Source organism: Astatotilapia calliptera, chromosome 23, assembly GCF_900246225.1.
Source record: "Astatotilapia calliptera chromosome 23, fAstCal1.2, whole genome shotgun sequence".
Taxonomy (NCBI): domain Eukaryota; kingdom Metazoa; phylum Chordata; class Actinopteri; order Cichliformes; family Cichlidae; genus Astatotilapia; species Astatotilapia calliptera.
The window spans coordinates 6,229,730-6,245,898 of record NC_039323.1 but is presented as its reverse complement, the minus strand read 5'-3'; the positions used below and the strand labels follow the sequence as shown (position 1 = coordinate 6,245,898).

At 39.1% G+C, this 16,169-nt stretch overlaps 1 protein-coding gene across 1 annotated transcript; it reads left to right on the top strand.

The window, feature by feature from the left end:
- The first annotated feature begins 74 nt into the window (after positions 1 to 74).
- On the top strand, positions 75 to 15,222 carry hook1 (hook microtubule-tethering protein 1). Its single transcript, XM_026159252.1, has 22 exons — positions 75 to 344; positions 3,237 to 3,322; positions 4,324 to 4,396; positions 5,963 to 6,013; positions 6,178 to 6,310; positions 6,549 to 6,616; positions 6,854 to 6,916; positions 7,849 to 7,932; positions 9,421 to 9,584; positions 9,664 to 9,804; positions 10,828 to 11,029; positions 11,198 to 11,308; positions 11,413 to 11,500; positions 11,586 to 11,652; positions 11,744 to 11,884; positions 12,021 to 12,108; positions 12,522 to 12,553; positions 12,663 to 12,745; positions 12,827 to 12,927; positions 13,005 to 13,106; positions 13,569 to 13,637; positions 13,729 to 15,222. The coding sequence occupies exons 1-22, from the start codon at positions 300 to 302 to the stop codon at positions 13,885 to 13,887; spliced, it is 2,151 nt and encodes a 716-aa protein (XP_026015037.1). The 5' UTR covers positions 75 to 299; the 3' UTR covers positions 13,888 to 15,222.
- The last annotated feature ends 947 nt before the right edge of the window (positions 15,223 to 16,169 follow it).

Below are 16,169 nucleotides of genomic sequence, written 5' to 3'. Positions count from 1 at the left end.
GAGTGTGGAGTCACAGCCGTCAATCATCCCCGATCTTAATACCGATTGGTTTCTGCTTAGATACCCTCTCACTTCGCAACAACCCAACCTGTAAGCAAGAAGAAGAAGCTACGCTATTCGCGTACATCTTACGCAAACTTAAGTCAGACAGGTCTTCACTCGTCTTCAAAATACGTATCTGACGTTAGATAGCCACCTTTGGCAGCAGGTGAGGTCAAATGCTGAGGGACAGAGCGGAAGAGCTTTTTTGCCGACAGGTGGAGGAAGAAATATTTTAGCTTTAAGCTAAAAGGCAACAAATGGACGAAAACAAGACGGAGCTGGTCGAAAGCCTCATAATATGGGTGAGTCTATTTGTGAATGTGTCGCCGAAACCGCGGAAGGGATTTAAGTCACCTGTTTGTAGCTGGTGGGGGTGTCAACGAAAGAAACTGGAGAGAAAATGAAGGAAATCTGACAATTTGTTCGGACGGTGTAATGGCAGAATAAGGTCGTTATTAGAGAGATTAGCTTCTTGTGCAGCTGTTGTTCGTCTCTGTGACCCCATAGGTAGGAAATGTAGCTGGGGGCGGGGGGTCCTGCAGTCTGCTGAATGTAAAGTTAACACCTAGCAGGTGCAAAGATAACAATCCTCTAGTTTATGTGGTTTGGCAAGACTCGGGCTGCTAATCCAATTAACCAGGGGGGTATTTGCGGAATGTCGCGGTTTGGATTTTTGCTAATGTTATGTAACTGCTTAAATGTAGCAAACAGCAGCAAGTAATAAGGCACTTTGCGCTCACAGAGAACAAACAGTTTTGCTGCCTGTCTTGTGGTTAGTAATAGGATAAGCGCTGAGTTAATGAGATCTCGTCCAGGATCCACGATTGCTGTGTCTGTCAGTAAGCCACTTTGTTGAACCCGTAACAGCAGTGTCACTAAGTAACGGGTCAACTTACCCAATGCCAAAAACAAGAAAATGTGTAAAGGTGTCCCATGAAGGGAGTAAAACTTCCTATAAACTCTTCAAAACCGTGCTTGGTGGTCTTTAAATTTTATCGTGACTATAGCTGCACTGTTCTTGCGGAAGGATATTGATATTAGACTGTGAGAATTAACCGTACACCGTGGCTGCTGCTTGAATTATTTACATCATCATGTAAGCAAGAAAGCCTTTTTCTTTACTTGGGTCTGCGGTGGTTTCTTTGCCACTGTTGTCCTGTGTGTCCCTGTACATCCTGCCCTAAACATTTATCATTTCTTCTATGTCCTAGTGCTGCTCGATTATGGGAAACGTTATACTTGGAATTGTTTTAGTCAATATTGAGGGTTTTTTTTTTTTAACTCAGTGGTTTGACTTTGGAAACATTTTGCAAATGTAGAAAAGTAAAAAAACACTGCTATAAATGAGACAAACAAGACTAAAGAAGAACACAAATGAAACGGTGCAAAGTGATGATGTGTCTTATTCTGTCCTCTCATCTTTCCTTATTCTCTGTAGGGGTTTTGAAACAACTACAGTGCAGTGAAAACTATTTGCCACCCTTCTGATTTATTTATTTATTTATTTTTTGGTTGTTTGTTTGTTTTTGTCCCATCATGTTTCAGATCATCACATTTTAATATTAGACAATGATAAGCCCAGTAAAAACAAAGATGCAGTTTTAAATGATGATTTCATTTAAGGGAAAAAAGTTTTCAAACCTACTTGGCTTATCTATGTTGAAAAAGAAATCCCCCCCCCCCCTTCCTTTTAAATCATAATTAACTGTGATTAACCAAATTTTTTTGGAAGCCTGAGTTTAATTTCACTGTTAAATCACAAAAGCACTTAGATGGAACCTGTCTGACAAGGTGAAACAGGCTAAAAGGTCTCAAAAGGTAGCAGCGAACCACAGTGAGACCCATTATTCACAAATGGAGACAACTTGGAACAGTAGTGAACAGTGGTAAGCCTACCAAAATTATCATCAATAATCCATTAATGACTCATCATGAAGGTCACAAAAGAACCAGGAACCTGGAAGACTGCATGTTTCCCTTGCATCAGTCAAGGCTGACCTTTGCAATTAAGAAGGAAATTGAGCAAAAATGCCATCCATGGAGGTTCCAAGGAGAAAACCACTGCTGACCAAAAAGGAAACAAAGGCTTGTCTCACATGTCCAAGACTTTTGGAGAAATATACTGTGGAGTGACAAGACACATTGAACCTTTTCAAATGTTTGCATCCCATTACATCTGGCATAAAACTATCATACCATTTCAAAAACAGTACATCAAGTCGACAGTCAAACGTGGTGGTGGTAGTGTGATGGTTGCTTTGTTGCTTCAGGACCTGGACAACTTGATGGTGACATAAATTCTGCTCCGACAATTAGTTTGTGGCTGAATTCAAACAATTCTGCAAAGAACATTTGGCCAAAATTCCTCCACAGCAGCTGTTCCCAAAGTTAAGAGTGCTGCGGCCCATTTAAAAATGAAAGATTCCAGAGGGGCCTGCCATCATTAAATCTGTACTCTTTACAAAATATGAAATGGTGCTCAATTTCCATGAAAATTTTATAAAAATAAAATAAAATAAGTGGCTATAAATTGCTAATGCTACCAAGTCATATATGCAAAGTATAAAGGCCAACGTTTGACGCACTTGCCACTGCAGCACAAACTTCAATAATAATAAATTTAGGTCAGAGTAATGTTCTGTTACCAGTTTTAAATCACCTTTTTATATAAATAAATACATTTATATAAACATGTTACTGTACATACTTGAGTGAGTAATTTCACACTGAATTTCTGTTATTACTGTAGCCCACCAGGGGGCCCTGGCCCACACTTTAAGAATCACTACTGCACAGCAACCCGAGACACTCGTTGTCACTTAACACAAACACTTGCAGTTCTTGCTGCTAAGGGTGGCGCAACTAGTTATTAGGTTTAAGGGGCAATTACTTTTCAGGTATGTCCAGGTATGTTTAAATAGCTTTGTTCTGTTATTTTTTTAAAAAAAAATCATAATTTGAAGGGTTCTTTCTGTAATAATATTTGTTTGATCTAAAACAGGTAAAATCTTCTTTGCAAATATGCAAAGAAGTAAAAAATAGAAAGGGGGCAAATACTTCACAGCACTGTATGGCATCTCAGAATCTTTGTAATGTTGTAGTTAAAGTCTTTAAAATATATTTGCTGGTGCACTACTACATTATTCCCTTGGTTTATCAGTCATCATAATATTATTTTGTTTTCTGCCTCTCAGCTGCAAACTTTCAACACTCCTGCATCCTGCCAAACAGTGGAGGAGCTGACCACTGGAGCAGCAATGTCACAGGCTCTGCATCAGATGTGAGAGCACATGCTTTATTTATTTCCAGCCAGTAATTCATGTCACACATGCTCCTGCCTACTCCACGTTAGGTCAAACGTGCACTGCTGGAACAGTTGGGATAATGTGCTTGCATTTTTTTTGCTCTCACGCCCTCATTAGTTCCTCTACTATAGAGAGAAAGGGTACTTGTGCTTTAAAGTGCACACAAACAAAAAGAAAACTACTGATCTTATCTTATTACATTTCTGGCCAGCACCACATTGTAGTCATTGACAAGAACCCCTCACAGCAAGAACATTTTGGGTACAAAGTAGAGCTGCTTAATTATGGCAACAATCTTAATCACAATTATGATGAGGATTATTTATCACAAAAAGTTAACTTAAAATGAAGTGCATTTGTTAAACGTTTTAGTTTAACAGAGAGAACAGAGAAAGTGCCCCACTGTAAAGGAAAGGCAAAGTGAAAGCACCATTTCAAACACTTGTTGGAGGTTTTAATTGTAAGTGAATATCAATTTCAGTTATAGCAGTTACAGTTTGCACAGTTATAGCTTTGTGTGATATTTCTGAGAGCGAGAATGGAGTTTGCATGCTCTCACCTATCACATGTCAGATATTTCCAATAAGATAATATCTTACTCATATAATCCACAATCAGTGGGTTAGTTTAGAATTCAAACATTTTCTCCTATTACAGAAACAATTTTGTCACTTTTGCCTGACAGAGTTGTTCTAAAAGTCAAAAGTGTCTCTTCTATGGAAACTCATTTTCACCTAATTAAATTTTTTTCTGGCTCTTCCCCATGTACAACCCACAGCTGAATAAAAGAACTTGCCTGTTGTATCTCATCTAATGCTGGCAGTTGTAGAAATTAAACAGCTTGAGTAGAAAAGGTTGTAGAATTTATTTCAGAAATTTCATGCACATAACATGGATATCTAACAAAGAATGTGAACTGTACACTACTAAACAAGGACTCTTGTGTAGAATAAGTCTTATCATCTCTGTGCTTCAGAGACCCTGCATGGTTCACTGATGGATGGCTCAGTCGTATCAAAACGGATGTTGAAGACAACTGGAGATTAAAGGTACAAAGTACTACCATGCCCCATGTTTGCTTTTTGTTCACTTTGGGTTTTTCTTTTAAATGTTTATTTTTCTTCTAATTTGCTGAACCCTTTGTGTGCTAAATCCTTTGTTTGCTCCACACCTGCAAAACTGTCCTTGACACTGATCTCCAAGCTGCTCCAGGGGTTCTGCTTAAGCGTGCACTCTGACTCTGCGCTCTGACTCTTCTGGTGAAAGTGTGCATGTATGTTTGTCCAAATATGTCAGCTGTAAAGTATAAGGATGATGAAAAAAAAAAAAGCCATTTTCTCCACATTGATTTGGTTGTGATGCTTTCCCTGCTGCTGCCTTGTCCTCTTTCCTGAATGCTTTTTTTCGTGGACACATCCTTTATTGCAGCGGTCCCCAACCTTTTTTGCACCACGGACCAGTTTATGTCCGACAATATTTTCACAGACCGGCCTTTAAGGTGTCTCGGATAAATACAACAAAATAAAACCAGCACCGGTACCAACAAAAGAAGATTTATTCATAACACATGGGAAAAGACCCAGGAAACCGAGTTAATGATAAAAACTATAAAAATCCTGAAAACCATGAATTTTACACCCGAGCCTCAACTCTCGTGGCCCGGTACCGGTCCGTGGCCTGGGGTTTGGGGATCGTTACTTTATTGTGCATATAATAGAAGTCTTATTTACATGTGGGTCATTCATCTCAAATCTTTTGCCTGAACATTTCAGATTTCTTTTAAAATGTTATGGTCCAAAAATAAAAAATTCTTGTCATTTTCTTGATCAGTCCAGCATGAAAGTTGAATGTAAATAAGATTTTCTTAATATTTGTGAATAAGAATTTCATGTTAAATAGTATTCTTCTTGTTTTATTCATTTTTTTTTTAATTATTGTTAAATACAACTCTATACTCTTCAGAAATTATCGTCTGCAATGTCCCTTTTTTTTTAAATTGTCGTGTCATAAAATATGGGACTTTCCAGAAATGTTTCCTTTTTTCATATTTTAACTGGCAAATATGCAAACATTTTTTATTTATGTGTCTCAAATTACTCATTCATTTTTATAGAGCGGCCAGTGAAAATTTTTGGCTTTTTTAGGCTCAAAATAGTTTTTGAGATATATTAAAGTTCAAAAATTGCCTCAGATTTCAATGTGCAAAAATAAGGCTTTACAGTAGATGGACAGGCCTTTAAAAAAAAAAAAAAAAAAGGATATTTATAGATAATTATCTACAAGTATTTGCTACATGACCTCAAGGTTGACTGCAATTGCTATATAATTTTATTTTTTAAACCATAAGATTTTCAGGCAAATCAGAGGTGGCTGAGCAGAAATTTGATGATGAGCGATTAAATGACCTAATTTGGTCTTAAGCGTTATCATTAACATTAACTTAATGTACTATGCAACTCAAAATATCTGCCATGAAAAAGGACATTTTCAAATGTGTGATTAAAAAGTTTCTCTCTTTTCTTTTGGTCTGCATGAACGTATATTGTTTTCCATTGTTGTTTGTTCATTTTGATCGATATAAAACAAATATGAGAATATTTTATATCTTTCCTCAGATGAACAACCTGAAAAAGATACTTCAGATGGTGGTTGACTATTATAATGAGGTATGGAGAATGTAATCCTTGTTTATGCAGAGATGTTAAGTCATTGGTAGAGTCGACTACAGAATCTGAAAACCTATAAACAGTTGTTTACGGCTTTTCTACATCTTAGAGAAAAGCTTTAGTGAAAAGTTAATGTGCAGCTTTTATTTTCTGTGCACCTTCAGGTCTTATCCCAGGAAATTTCAGATTTTCCCTTGCCAGATGTGTCACTGGTGGCAGAGCATTCAGACCCCACTGAACTGGGGAGACTTCTGCAGCTTATACTGGGCTGTGCAGTCAGATGTGAGCGCAAACAGGGTATGTTGCTGCTTGTGTGTTACACATAATCTCTACACTCATGTAAGACCCAATTAAAGACATTTTGCATGAGCAAAATGTAAAAAAAATAAATAAAAATGTTGTAACATGTCACTTACAAAGACGGAGTTTATGAGATTAGAAACCAGTGAGGACAGGTGCTGCATTTAGTAGTTTGACAAAATATTACAATGGTGTGTACGTTTGTGTGATTTAATCTCCCTCATTATATCACCAGAATACATTCAGTTCATCATGACCTTGGAGGAGTCTGTGCAGCATGTTGTCATGACAGCCATCCAGGAGGTCAGCCTGTTTTAATATAGCATTACTTGCTCTGACAAATTAGCTGTATTAAAGATACTCAGAAACAGCTTTGCTGAGCATTTCTGCCATTTTAAATAACAGTAACTGTTTCAGCAGCAGAAGCAATAGTGTATGAAGGAGGTTCGAGTATTTGCTTGCATGTGGTGAAATAGGTTGAGGCTTTGCAGCTTTTTCAGTTAGTGTATGTAATAAACTCTGCTCCATTTTCCTCTTCAGCTCATGAGTAAAGAGACCAAGACCGCATTTGGAGCAGAGCTGTCCGGGGATTTGGAACAGCAGGTTAGTATTATTATTATATCCCACTCAGTCTGAAAGAAAGTGTGTTGCTAAATGCATTGTTAATGCCCATTTGGTGCGATATGGTGGATATGAATGCATCGGGAGGCAAATCGGGGTTCAGTATCTTGCTCAAGAATACTGTGACATGTGGACCGGAGCAGACTAGGATTGAGCCACCTACCTTCCGATTGGTAGACGACCTGATCTGCCACCTGAGTGACAGCCGCTCCTCTATTTCTTTGCAGTTAAAATGTTCCTTTAGAGCCGCTTGCAACCTCAGCGTTTGGCTCATAGATATTACTTGCACACATACTGACCTCATAATTTAAAACTTTAGTTGTATTTAATAATATGTTTTTTCTAACATGCATAAAGTCTAAAGTAGTTCAGCTTACTCTAATTTGCTTGTGCTAAGTCAAGCAAAGGACCTGTGTATGTAATTTAAATTGTTGGCTTGTTCAGCTTGTCAGTTTATTGACTTGTTCTTGGAGCGTTACTGTACCGTGCAAACTGCACAAGTCAGTAATGTAACTTTTGTCAGGCAGTTGGCATCGCAGCTGCTGATAATATTGCCATTTCAAAGGAGTCCACCCAACTTATTTCTGTAACTTGAGCCTTTATTTTCCTTGACGTGTTTGCGGAAGAACGTTGTCACTGTGCAGAGACTACCACAGCTCAAGTACTGACATGAACTGCACATGTGGCGCTGGAGATCTGCATCTTCAATGGGAAAATGAATCGGGGAACATTGATGGTTTTGTATTGATTTTATGAGTAATGTATTTTATGCTTGGTTCTTGAACTTAGCTTTTTTTTTTTTTTTTTTTTTTTTAAGAAAAACTTAGCCATTTAATATTTGCTTTCTCTGATCCATGAGAGAATCACATCAGTGTCTCTTCGATAATTTAACTTCTAAATCCTCATGTGTCCAGCTGAAAAAAGCTCTTGAGGACCTCGCTGCACTTCAGACAGAGAAGGAAGCGCTAACCCAGCGATGTCAAGAGCTGGACCTACAGGTGAGTGCAGACCTGTTACACACAGCCAAGGTGAATTTCTATTGAGAAATACTCTTGAATCTGATTGACTAGCGCTCTTTTGCCTTACTTTGCTGATATTCAGGTCTCTATGTCTCCACACATACATGTCTATGTACAGTATAAACAGGAATTGTGTAATGCTTTGCTCCATTGTGTGGAGCTGCTGTGGCAGAATGACCATGAGCTTAGAGTCTGGGCTCAGCTTGTCCTACCGTGCCATTCAGCCCATGCTCTGCCACTGCTACAAGGCCTCATTCATCACTGAACAGGCAGACTAATTTTAGCATAGGGACTGATCAACTGTTCAACTGGACTCTCGACAGATTGATTTGTTCTGTTTCCAGTCTTGCTCTTCTCTGATCGTAGCGAGGTAAGTATAACATGGTTGTCTGTCCCGCGCAACTAAACTCAACTAAACGAGCTGCTTAAATATTTGTACTCTAACTCTGCTAACAGACGGTTCAGTTGGGATTCTGTTTGACACAGGGCACACAATGCTTATTTAATAATTTTTACTGTTTTTCCAGTAATTAACCTAAAGACCATATTCTTTTGAGAAAAGCAACATTACATTATTTTGTAATGTATATGGGTCTTTTGTACTGATGTGCTGTGTTACTAATTATGTGTTGTTTTAAAGATTCAAACTATCAAAATAAATGGCTTTAAGTTAGCCTACAACAGGCCATACAGAGTTACTAAATAATTTTATTTTACATGGTTTTGTTTGGTGGTAGTAGATAAATTGAAAATGCATTTTGTAAATATTTTACACGCACAGTAAGAGGTTTTGACATCTTACATTGGTAGTAGGCTCCTTATCATTTACCCTTGCGTTTGGAAATGCTGTTGTCATCGAGGCCGCCTGTTGCCATGGGTGTATAGTCTGCAGCATCCTGCCGAAAGGTTGCATCAGTCAAAGAAACATGCACATGAAGGTCAGAATCAAAGGTCTACTAGCAGAACTCTGCACTATAACAAGATCACTGAAATTATTCTGTGCTTGACCTGTGATTTTTAGTCATGTGCCTGATTGGTATTCATAATAAGAAGAATAATAGTGAACATATATCTCAACTTTAGTTGTAGACAAGTTGTAAGGACGTTATGGGATAGGAATTTAAACAGTCATGTGTTATTCTCAAACTAATGTTTCATAAACTGGCAACCAGCTTTGAGGTACTGGTGAGTGAGAATGAAAACTAACCATGCATTAACATGTTTGCTTAAAGTGCACTTTGTCTGTGCTCTGCTTTCAGCATGGATTAACTGCACTGTTTGCTTTAACAGCTGGGAAAGTAAATTCTCATGGCAGTGGTGTATCTTTTGATGCGATGATGTTGTGACATTTTACTTTGCATGAAATAAATGAAGATATTTCATGTCATATTTTTTCCCCCGATGAAACCAGTTCAACTTTAAAACTACTTGTGGGAATGGCTCGCTCACCTTACTTTCCCTGCACAGGTGGCTGTTCTTCAAGAGGAACGGAACAGCTTATTGGCTGAGAATGACGTCCTAACAGACCGAGCTAATCAGCTGGACACATTTGATGACCCAAGCACGCCGTTGGGAAGAAAACACAGTCAGTTACAGCAACAGCTAGAAACACTGCAGGAGGAGAACTTCAGGTTTGTCCTTTCCTCTTGAAATGGCTGATGAACCTCCCTATGGTGAAAACAAAACAATGATGTGTTATGCATTTTCTAGGCTGGAGGCTGCTAAGGATGACTATCGGATCCACTGTGAGGAGCTGGAGAAGCAGCTGATAGAAGTTCAGCACCGAAATGATGAGCTCACCAGCTTGGCAGAAGAATCGCGAGCTCTCAAAGATGAACTGGATGTGCTGAGGTTTGTGTCTGTAATACAATAGATTCATTAAAGTATTAAATTGTTTAGAGGTAAGATCATACAAATTCAGTAAAATAAAAATGCATTTCAGGCTCAGGATTAGAAATTATTGCATCAGTTGGATAACTTAAATTGGTTTGGAGAAAAAGTTAGCGAGGCAAGGCTGAGATTATTTGGACATATGTAGAGGAGGGTTAGTGCTTACAATGAAAAAACGATGTTGAATATGGAGTTGCTAGGTGAAGGGAAAAGTGGATGACCACAAAAAAGATTCATGGATATAGCGACGGAACACACACAGAAGGTTGGTGTGAAGGAAGATGATGCTAGGGATACGCTCAGATGGAGACACATGATCTGTTGTGGTGACTTCTAAAGGGAGTAATCGAAGGACCGTTTACAAGCAGCCACTTTCTGTTGCTTCCTGCTGCAAAACTAGTAGAGGCAGTAAGGCCACACCCTTCAATGAGTGAAACTGGCTGATGTTTGCGTTTCTGACCTTAACAATAAGGGGTGTCATTTTGCTGGCATGAAATCGGCGTAACACCGGTACAGATTATCTCGTTCCAGTAAATGACTAATTCTTAATCGATAATGTTACAGGAAGTGAAACAATGAGATTTCGAATTTCTTTTGTAAGTGTCCTGAGACTAGATAATCAGCAGGTTTTTGAAACTAGAGCTCTTTGATCTCTCACGCAAGCACTGGGAGATCCTTTAAGTTCAACACAAAAGGTGCTTACCTTGGATCAAAATGTTCTACCTTAGCGTTATTTCTGAAGACGCTCTTGTTCACGGTTATAATGGAGACTCAAATGTGTGGTGACAATATTTTACAGTCCTTCATATTCTTGCGTAGGAAAATGTTTGTTTTACGCTATTTAATATGTAACTAATTAAAGAGGTAGTTTTAAAGTATGCAGTGATCTTAATATCTGTATTAAAATGTTGCTTATTCCAGGCACAGTAAATTGAGATATGTGCTGCAGTACTGTACATTTCAGTTTTCCTATGTGCTGTATAGGAACTGCTCAGATCGGGTGGTGATGCTGGAGGCTTCGGTGGAAACGTACAAGCGCAAGCTGGAGAATCTGGGTGATTTAAAGAGGCAGATGAAACTGTTGGAGGAAAACAACATGACTTACATGCAAAACACAGTCAGTCTGGAGGAAGAGCTGCGCAAGGCCAACGCTGCCCGTGCACAGCTCGAGACATACAAGAGACAGGTAAATGACATGCAAAAGCACAGCTCGAACTTTCATCCAAAATCCACACAAATTATAAATCTCACAATATAATCATTTGTTTGTAATAATAACATTTATTGGCATTTTTTGAGCAATAATGTGTCTGGTGGTGGATGAGTTTATATTATTACATTTTCATTTATTTAGGTCCAGGAGCTACACAGGAAGTTGTCTGAGGAGACGAGGCGAGCAGACAACCTGGCGTTTGAGATGAAGAAGTTGGAGGAGAAACATGAAACTGCAACGAAAGAAAAAGAGGTTTAACAGCATTTTTTTTTTAGTTAGCAATAATAAAGTAATAATTTTCTTCTAGCTGTGATAAAACTCCTAACATTGTTAAAAAATTTCTTCACCACCACAAGAGGATCATCATTGAGCGAGATTCTCTGAAGGAAATCAATGAGGAGCTTCGATGCACTCAAGCTCAGCAGCACCAACTCTCCCAAGCAGGTATCCTATAGGAAAGGTCATACCTGACATTAGTTATTGTGGTGTTGCTATGGTAATCTGAAATTTGCATGCTTATTTCATATAGGCATGCTTCCCTCTAGCAGCCCCAGTCATGATAACCTGGCTGCTGAGTTGATGCCCGTTGAGTACAGGTAGTATCTTACTGCTGTTGCTGCACTTAATAAGATTTTTACTTTTCCCACCAAACTGATGTGTGTGACTTATGTGTGTGTTATTGTTCAGAGAAAAGTTCATCCGGCTGCAGCATGAGAATAAGATGTTGAGAGTGCAGCAGGAAGAATATGAGCGTGAGAAGATCGCTTCTCTGCAGGCCCAGCTGGAGGAAGCACACAAGACTCGCAGTGAACTGGACACTGAAAACAGGTTTCTGTCAAGCACTGATAGATGTGATGGAAGCTGTTCTCTCCATACATTTAGTTTGATGTATTTTCATCATTTATCAAATGTATTTGATCTGGATGTTAACCTTTCATTCCTCTACATTCTGGTTAATCTTCAGACTGAGCCGAGAACGGGTCGGTGAGCTGCAGCAGCAGGTTGAGGACCTTCAAAAGGCTTTGCAGAGCCAGGCATCCAAGCCTGATGATGTAAGTTTGCCCAAATGGTCTGGCGTTAGTACAGAGAAAATGCAGAGTTAATGTTAGCCTGGTATATTTGATGCTGGCAAGGAATTACAAAAGAAAATCACTTTATATAAGGTAGGTAGATTGGTATTGGTAGAGAAAGATGTATGCACTGTAATTACAGCCATTTGTATACAATCACATAGCTGGTTTACAGCAAGATGCAAACCTCTGGTTAAATTTAAGAACAGGAAGGCCAAATTAACTTTTCCAGAAAACACCTTAAAGTGCCAGCACAGTTCTTTCAATCACGCCTTGATTGTTAGTTTTTACTTTAGAGTGAGTGTGTCAGGGGAAATCCTTTTATTTATTTTTGCCATCCAGAATGAAATTCCTTTACCACATTTAATCTTGTACTTCTATTTTCTCATTTTCAGTCAAACCTGAAGCGGAAACTTGATGCACACATGTAAGTGCAGCTGGTCTGAGCTTTGACAAATAACTGAGGGGTGCAAAATGAATTTCTATGTTTTCCAGTAGAGGGAGGTAAAGAAGCAGCATTTTTTCTTCCCCTTCAGGGTCCAACTGAACGAGGCCCAGGATGAAATCATGAAGAAGAAAGAGCTGCTGGAGGACCTTCAGCCTGACAACACTCAAACCTGTAAGTTGCACGTTTGCGTCATCATCAACACTAGACACAAAGTGATGGCTTAGTTATAAGTGTTGCTATTTTATTTGAAAGCTCTGAAGGTGGATGAGCTGATGGCTGCTCTTAAGAAGAAGGATGATGACATGAGAGCCATGGAGGAGAGATACAAGATGTATTTGGAGAAAGCTCGCAGTGTGGGTAATATTATTCATGTTTCGTTACTTTGAGTATTGTCTGTGTTAGTATTTCATTTCCTTTGTTCCTACTGTAGGTGATCCGAGCATTGGACCCTAAGCTGAATCCTGCTACTGCTGAGATCCAGGCTCTGAGGAACCAGGTTGCAGACCGAGACAAGCAGATTCTCAGCTTGGAAGTAAATCTGCATTTTAATCTTGTTCAAACTGAAGTTATATGTTTACTACATTTTTCCCTAAACTGAGTCAGTTTGCAGAGAAGAAACAGGTGTATCAGAATATACAGATATCAACAACAGTGTGAGAAAATTTATGTAAGCCATAAATTTCCAGGTTTTTGAATATGGCAGTCTCTAGCTTTTCCATTATAAAGTTCCAGTAATGTTTTCCCTTCTTGCATTTCCGAAACCAGTAAATAAGATTACCTCCCGTTGCCTCACTTTTAGGGCAAAGATCTGAAATTGGTTCATTTATCCTGTGGGGGTCTTTCTGGTGTGAAAGAAGTGATGTGGAAAAGCTTTTGATTGCTATATGAAAACATTACTGCTTACTGCTTGTTTTAAGTTGAAGGGTTGTTTATTTCATTTTATTTTACGTTTTCATTTAAACGGATTGACATTTTTTGGTTATTTGTCTCATAGCGTCAGTGTGAGCAGGCAAAGCTGAGAGAGTATGAGGAAAAACTGATTGTCACGGCGTGGTATAACAAGGTAAAGTAAAATGGTACATTGCCTGCAAGATGATCAGTTACATATTTACCTACTGCCTCTTCTTCACTCAGTGTCTTCTTTCTGTACTCAGAGTCTGAACTTTCAGAAGCTGGCCATCGAATCACGTCTCGGGGGCTGCACTGCCTCCATGCTGTCTCCCGGTCAGTCCTTTCTGACACAGCAACGGCAAATCTCAAATGCCCCCCGCCGGGCACTTTCAATCAGCGTGCCTGCCACTACCTCCAAGTAGACTGTGTCACAGAGCCAAATGTCTCCCTTTATTCAGCTAAGGAAAAATCTATAAGCATCACTCCCTCCCATAAGTGACCTTAAACACATCTGCTCTCAAGACAGGGAGGGGTCAATGAAATGCTGATTGGGATCAGTGAGCATCGGCTCATCCAATAGGTCACCCACCTGATGATATTTATGCTCTCTTACTGTACATTGAACCTGGATAGAAAGTTAACCTACTGTTAACTCAAGCAGTGCACAATTCACCAACTCTAGAGTAGACTAGAACACATTTCTACCCTGTCTTTGCTTTGCTGTGCAGCTGAATACTTGTTATAATCAGCTCATTTATCTCCTGTCAGGACTAAGAGAAACATAACTGACTGCTTAACAATATTTAATATAGAGTTTGAGCCCACTCGTTTTAACGAATGTGATATTAATGAACACTAAAGCCGAGAACTTGTAACTTTAGACGGTTGTTGAAATACGTCCAAGTTGAACAGTCAAAGTATGCAGTGATGGTGACACGGTCATCAAACAGCAGCATCTGATGAAAAACACAAAGAAACTTTGGAAAATCAGTTCTGTGTCTGGTGCTGGCCACCAACTGCTTTTATGCTTCAGCCACTTAAAGATTTTTACTAAAATGGAAAAAAGCTCATCGTGTAAAGCTGTGAAAATCCTAAACCATTTAAAGTAAATCAAGAATATTTTTCTATATTCCCAGGGAGTGATGTGATCACAGTAAAAACTGCTGGGCCTTCTTGAATCATATTTAGCAGTGACTATCCAAGACCGTAGTCTCTAAATTTGTACAACTGTAATGTAAACATGATTTTAACACCAGCCTTTGATCCAAATGTCAGAATCAGGTTGAACATTTATATAGTACCTTCAAATTGTAACTTGAATTTTTTTTTCTTACTCTAATCAGGTTGTATCGTGAACATATATTCAGGCTCTTTAGTGTCAGCAGAGGTTAACAGCACTATAGAGGAGCAGAATTTGTCTTTCAGGTTGTTGGTTTCTGGCTGCCTGTTGTTACACCTTCTAGTTAAACTGCACTAGTTTCACAACACATAATTAGATTCTATTATAATTTTGTGTAGGAGTATCTAATATTGCTTTGATTTTTCTTTTGAGTGAATGAAGATTATAGATTTCTGATGTTAAAAAGCAGTGACTCTTAAAACTAGGTGGTATCAAGTGTAGCACAGCACAGAGAACTGTGAGTAAATGGATTAAAAATAGTGTAGGGGAAAGGCATTATAAACTTTCTGGGTTGTAAGCAGTTCAAATTTTAATGCTTTTGGATTTCTTGTGAATAAATGCATTTTGTTTTTCTAAACATGTATATTGTATTCTTTTAAGACTCGGGGGTGTACAGCTCTATCCTCGTTATCCACACAAACCAAAGGTTTCAGATGATGTGGTCGGTGTGTGCAAATCATCGCTGTGAGCCAAAAGTTCAGGCTCCAGAATAATTCAAATTCGCATTTTGATACTGTATTTTTCACCCTGCTGTTGTGTGTGTGGATGATGCTAGATCATTCACCTGTAGCTCAGACACACTCAGATAAAATGGTCCCAAATACTTACTGTTCAAGCCTGTTGTTTGTGAATTTATCACCTCAGTTTGTATAATTCAGCAAGCCTTGGCATAAACCTGGGAGTGTTCCGGTACATGTAGTTTGAGTCATTTTACTCTGTACTCAGTGGTCCCCAACCTTTTTTGCGCCACGGACTGGTTTATGCCCGACAATATTTTCACGGACCGGCCTTTAAGGTCCATCCATCCATTCGCTTATCCTTTTCAGGGTCGCAGGGGGCGCTGGAGCCTATCCCAGCTGTCATAGGGCGAGAGGCAGGGTACACCCTGGACAGGTTGCCAGTCTGTCACAGGGCCAACACACAGGGACAGACAACCATTCGCACTCACACCTAGTGACAATTTGGATTATCCAATTAACCTATCCCCACAGGCTGCATGTCTTTGGACAGTGGGAGGAAGCCGGAGTACCTGGAGGGAACCCACGCAGACACGGGGAGAACATGCAAATTCCACACAGAAAGACCCCGGCCTGATGTTGGAATTGAACTCAGGACCTTCTTGCTGTGCGGCAACGGTGCTAACCACCGTGCCACCGTGTCGCGGATAAATACAACAAAATAAAACTAGTACCGGTACCGAAAAAAGATTTATTCATAACACACGTGAAAAGACCCAGAAAAACCGAGTTAACGATAAAAACGATAACAAAATAACGCTAAAAACCTATTAACCTATTAATGAAG

Coding starts and splice junctions, on each gene's coding strand:
- hook1 (XM_026159252.1), top strand. CDS start 300: ATGGACGAAAACAAGACGGAGCTGGTCGAAAGCCTCATAATATGG. Junction 6,617..6,853: donor TCATGACAGCCATCCAGGAG/GTCAGCCTGTTT, acceptor TTTCCTCTTCAG/CTCATGAGTAAAGAGACCAA. Junction 12,109..12,521: donor AGGCATCCAAGCCTGATGAT/GTAAGTTTGCCC, acceptor TCTCATTTTCAG/TCAAACCTGAAGCGGAAACT.